This window comes from Numida meleagris, unplaced genomic scaffold, assembly GCF_002078875.1.
Source record: "Numida meleagris isolate 19003 breed g44 Domestic line unplaced genomic scaffold, NumMel1.0 unplaced_Scaffold328, whole genome shotgun sequence".
NCBI classification, from domain to species: Eukaryota; Metazoa; Chordata; class Aves; order Galliformes; family Numididae; genus Numida; species Numida meleagris.
Genome location: NW_018364558.1, coordinates 12,569 through 17,737, shown reverse-complemented (window position 1 = coordinate 17,737; position 5,169 = coordinate 12,569). Strand labels below are relative to the sequence as shown.

At 59.6% G+C, this 5,169-nt stretch overlaps 1 protein-coding gene across 1 annotated transcript in view; it reads left to right on the top strand.

Moving 5' to 3' along the window:
• The window catches only part of EVI5L (ecotropic viral integration site 5 like), a gene marked incomplete at its 5' end in the record, with an annotated part of 19,328 nt that overhangs the window by 1,597 nt on the left and 12,562 nt on the right, over positions 1–5,169 (top strand). The window contains 8 exon segments of the mRNA XM_021383051.1: positions 1,433–1,622; positions 1,782–2,006; positions 2,121–2,195; positions 2,462–2,587; positions 3,298–3,441; positions 3,614–3,703; positions 4,231–4,328; positions 4,415–4,475. Of these exon segments, the coding sequence (XP_021238726.1) occupies positions 1,433–1,622; positions 1,782–2,006; positions 2,121–2,195; positions 2,462–2,587; positions 3,298–3,441; positions 3,614–3,703; positions 4,231–4,328; positions 4,415–4,475 (1,009 nt within the window).

Genomic DNA, 5,169 nt, shown 5'->3' with positions numbered 1-5,169 from the left:
TTCTGTGATCTTTAAGGACCTTTCCTACCCAACCCATTCCATGGTTCTATGATCTTTAAGGACCCTTCCAACCCAACACTTTGCATGTTTCTACGATCTTTAAGGACCCTTCCAGCCCAACCCTTTCCATGCTTCTATGATCTTTAAGGACCCTTCCAACCCAGACCATTTTATGTTTCTGTGATCTTTAAGGGGCCTTCCAACCCAAACTCAAGCCATTCTATAATTCTGTGATCTTTAAGGACCCTTCCAGCCCAAACCATTTTACGTTTCCATGGTTCTGTGATCTTTAAGGTCCTTTCCAACCCAAACCGTCCTAGGATTCTATGCCCCTCTTTTCCCAAGCATCCATCAACCACGGTGAGAATGCTCCCACCGAGGGTTTCCTCCAGGTTGTGCTCATTCTGGTGGGCAGACGGGATTCCCTGGGAGGAAGCAGCAGGTTGGAACAATTAATAACAATTAATAAATAATTTATTTATTAAAATTAATAAATAAACCGACCAGCAGCGAACCTGGTCGGTTTCTCCCTCGCTTTGTCTTCCACTCGATGGGAAGCAAGCCCCAAGGCTCCCTGAGCCAGAGCACCAGGCACAGAGCTCTGACCTGGCATTAAACCAGTGATCTCTCTTCCTTTTTAGGGTATTTTTGGGGGAGTATCTCCTCTTTTGATACATTTCAAGGGAATATCTCCTCCTTTAGGGCGATTTTGGAGGAAAATCCCCTCTTGTGGGGTGGCTCAGGGGGCAGCATCTCCTCTTTTGGGGCTTTTGAAGAGGTAGCTCCTTCTCTAGGGTGACGCAGGGGGCAATACCTCCCCTTTTTGGGTGGTTTTGGGGGAAATATTTCTGCTTTCGGGGCAGTTTGCGGGGAATCTCTTTGGGGCATCTCCTCCTCTGAGGTGCTATGGGGAAATCTCTTTTCTTTAGGGTGACTCTGGGGGGGATATCTCCTCCTTTGCAGTGTTCTGGGGACAATATCTCTTCTTGTTTTGGGGGAACGTCTCCCGCTTGAGGGTGGCTTGGGGAGAAAATCTCCTCTTTTGAGGCGCACTGGGAGGAATAACCTCTTCCTTTGGGGGGAATATCTCCGTTTTTGAGGTGCTTTGGGGGAATATCTCCTCCCTGGGGGTGATTTTGAGGGAATATCTCCTTCCCTAGGGTGGCCCGGGTGGGGGAATATCTCCTTTTTTGAGGTGCTTTGGGGGAATATCTCCTCCTTTGAGGCGCTGTGGGGAAACCTCTCTTCCTTCAGGGTGACTTTGGGGGGAATATCTCCCATTCCGAGTTGCTTTGGGGAGATACCCCACCCCTTCAGGGTGGCTGGGTGGGAACAGCTCCCTCTTCAGGGTGACCCTGGGGGAAATCTCTGTCCTTCTGGGGGTCCCTCTGCTCCCCTGGGGCTCCTCTGGGGCTATCTGTCCCCCTCGCAGGCTGCTGGAGGCCGACTCCAAGTCGATGCGCTCCATGAACGGCTCGCGGAGGAACAGCGGCTCCTCCCTGGTCTCCAGCTCCTCGGCCTCCTCCAACCTCAGCCACCTGGAGGAGGACACCTGGATCCTGTGGGGCCGCATCGTCAACGAGTGGGACGAGTGGCGGAAAAAGAAGGAGAAGCTGCTGAAGGTAGGAGACGTCGCTTCGGTTTCATTATCCCGGAGCCCAGCCTTCCCCTTCCGCCTCGGCGTCTCCCCATCCGCCGGGAGCGTTCCCATCATCTCCGAACCCGTTTTCTCTGGTTTTTGCCCCGTTTTTTTTTTTTTTTTTTTTTTTTTTTTTCCCCAGGAGCTCATCCGCAAAGGGATCCCCCACCACTTCCGTGCCATCGTCTGGCAGCTGCTCTGCAGTGCCACCGACATGCCCGTCAAGAACCAATACTCGGAGCTGCTCAAGATGTCCTCCCCCTGCGAGAAGCTCATCCGCAGGGACATCGCCCGCACCTACCCGGAGCACGAGTTCTTCAAGGGGCAGGACAGCCTGGGCCAGGAGGTGCTCTTCAACGTCATGAAGGTAACAGCCCTCCCCCCCCCGAGCGTCCCCGGGTCAGAGCCACGGCGTGGGACCCGCTCTGGGCTTGGGATCTGGTTTGGCTGGATGTTCGTTGGCGTTTCCTGCTCCTTTCAGGCCTATTCGCTGGTGGACAGGGAGGTTGGATACTGCCAGGGCAGCGCCTTCATCGTGGGACTGCTGCTCATGCAGGTTTGCACCAGCCCGGGGGGCATGGAGGGGCTGATGGGGGGTGGGGGTTGGAGGTACAGCAGAGCAGGGTTGGGTTTGCTTCATCTTCAGGAGCAGAACGAGCTCGTTCCCGTTATCCCACACGCTCCGCGTGGGTTTAAAATCCCCCGTTCCCGCTCCCAAAGTGGGGACGGTCCCGGTGCTTCCCATCCCCCGTCACCTGGTGGGAAGAAGCTCTGAGTTCGGAGCCGGTGGCAGGGTGCTGAGGAGGGAATTTGCGTCCCCAGATGCCTGAGGAAGAGGCCTTCTGTGTGTTCGTGAGGCTGATGCAGGAGTACCGCCTGCGGGAGCTCTTCAAACCCAGCATGGCCGAGCTGGGGCTCTGCATCTACCAGTTCGAGTACATGTTGCAGGTAAGGGACACCCGTGGCTCCCCCCCCAAGTGCAGCATCCCACCATGGAACGTGGACCGGGACGGGTAGGAGTGGGGTGACGTCTCCCGGGGGATCCTGGGGACATCCTTGGGACGGCCAGGGACCGTCCGTGAGCTCAAGGGAGCGTCTGATAGAGCCCAGAGATGTCCATGAGACACGCTGAGGACATCCCCCAGACCCCAGGGATGCTCACAAAGATGTCTCGAGGACTGTGAGACCCCAGGGGTGTCCACAGGATGCCCTGGGGACCATCTGTGAGACCCCAAAGTTGTCCACGGACACAGCGAGGACATCCCCGAGACCCCAGGGACCCTCCCGAGATGCTCTGGGGAGCGTGAGACCACGGGGGGCATCCACAAAAGACACCCTGGGGACCGCCCGTGGGTCTGCAGGGGAGCATCCGTGAGACCCCGCGTGTGTCTGTGAAACAAACTGGGGGCACCCATGGGACCCAGGGACACCCATGGGACCCTGAGGGCACCCGTGGGACCCTGAGGGCACCCGTGGGACCCTGAGGGCACCCGTGAGACGCCCGTGGTACCTGGGGACCGTCCACAAGGTGCCACGAGTGACATCCTTGAGACCCTGGGGACGTCCACGCGTCCAAAGCCCGGCACCCGTGGGTGACCCCCAAAACCCTCCCCCCCAGTCCCCGCGTCCCCTTCATGTCTCTCCTTTCTCGCACCCAGGAGCAGCTGCCGGAGCTGAACATCCACTTCCGCTCGCAGAGCTTCCTCACCTCCATGTACGCCTCGTCCTGGTTCCTCACCCTCTTCCTCACCACCTTCCCCCTGCCCGTGGCCACGCGCGTCTTCGACATCTTCATGTACGAGGTAACGAGGCCGCAGCCGGCACCTGGGCTCGGCACAGAGACCACAGCCACCTGGGAACGGTCTCCCCCACGCCAACCTGCCTGGTTGTTTTGTTTTTTGGGGGGGAGGAGAAGCCCGAAAACTGAAGGTGGGAGCGGGTGGGGATGGGGATGACGTGAGCCCCTTCCCGCAGGGACTGGAGATCGTGTTCCGCGTGGGGATGGCCTTGCTGCAGTTCAACCAGGCCGAGCTCGTCCAGCTGGACATGGAGGGCATGTCCCAGGTACGGCTGGGGTGGACGTGGGGGCTGGTGGGAGCAGGGGGAGGTGGTTTTGGGGGCAGAGCTGTCCGAATTCGGCACGGTTTGAGGCGGGATGGGATGGTAGGATCGCTGGGGTTGGAAAAGACCTGCGAGGTGGTCGGGTCCAGCCCCAGCCCGCCCCCACCACGCTCAGCCAAGGAGTGCTGGGATCACGGATTGGGGGACACAGCGTGGGGCAGATCCTCATGAAGAAAAGTGGGGTGGGTTTGGTCAGCAGGGCGTATTCCGAGGCCGGTTCACACGCTGGGCCGTGTTCTGGGCTCAGTTCGTGCTCGAGGCCGTGCTCCCAGGCTGGCTGAGGCGTTAGGTCGTGATCTGAAACCAATTCCTGTGCTTGGAGGCAGACTTAGGGCCGTGGGCCGAACGTTGGGGCGGTGTGGGGGGCAGCTGGGCTGCCTGTGGGGCTGTATTTAGGGGGAGGCTGATGCTCCAGGCCGCGTGCCGGGGCCGTGCCGCTTCACCACGAACCCGGGATGCTTTGCCCGCAGTACTTCCAGAAGGTGATCCCGCACCAGTTTGACAGCTGCCCCGACAAGCTCATCCTCAGGGCCTTCCAGGTCAAGTACAACCCCAAGAAGATGAAGAGGTGAGCTGGGGAACCCTGCGGGGGACGCTGCCGCCGCCGCCGCCTCCGTCAGGTGGCATCCCAGCTTGTCCCCGTGTCCCACGCAGGCTGGAGAAGGAGTACGCCGCCATCAAGAACAAAGAGATGGAGGAGCAGATCGAGATCAAGGTGAGGTTGGGCTCGTGCAGCGACGTCCTGGGGCTGCTCGTGCCGTCCTCAGGGCTGCTAAGCCCACCCCAGGTCCTGCCTGGTCTGTGCCCGGGGTCATCTTAGCCCTTCTGGCGCAGCGTGGCCCATCCCGATGCCATTTTCACTCATCCCTGGGCCCTCTCTGAACCATCCTGGGGCCATTTCGCTTGCCACTGGGGCCATCTAAGCCATCCTGAAGCCACATTGACCCACACTGGAGCCACCTGACCCATCCCTGGGGCGTGTGAGCCCTCCTGACGTGGCTTGCCCTATCTCTGGGGCCTTCCAAGCCATCCTGAAGCTCCTTTGACCCCCTCCTGAAGTGGCTTGCCCCATCCCTGCAGCCGTTTATGCCATCCCAAGATGGCTTAGCCCCGCTCTGGGCCATCTCAACCACCCCAGTGCTGCTTTCACTCATTGGTGGGACTACTCCGAGCCATCCTGGGGCCACTGGACTCATCTCTTGGGCCCCTTTTGGCACGGCTTAGCCCATCCTTGCGGCAATTTAAGCCATCCCAGGGCTGCTTGGACCACGCTGAGCCATCCTGAGGCCGCGTCGCCCATCCCTGGGGGGATTTAACTCATCCCTGGGGCCTCCTTGCCCCATCCAAGCTGCCCCCAGGGCCACTGAGCACGTCCCCAAGGCCACTGCAGCCACCCAGGGGCAGCCGAG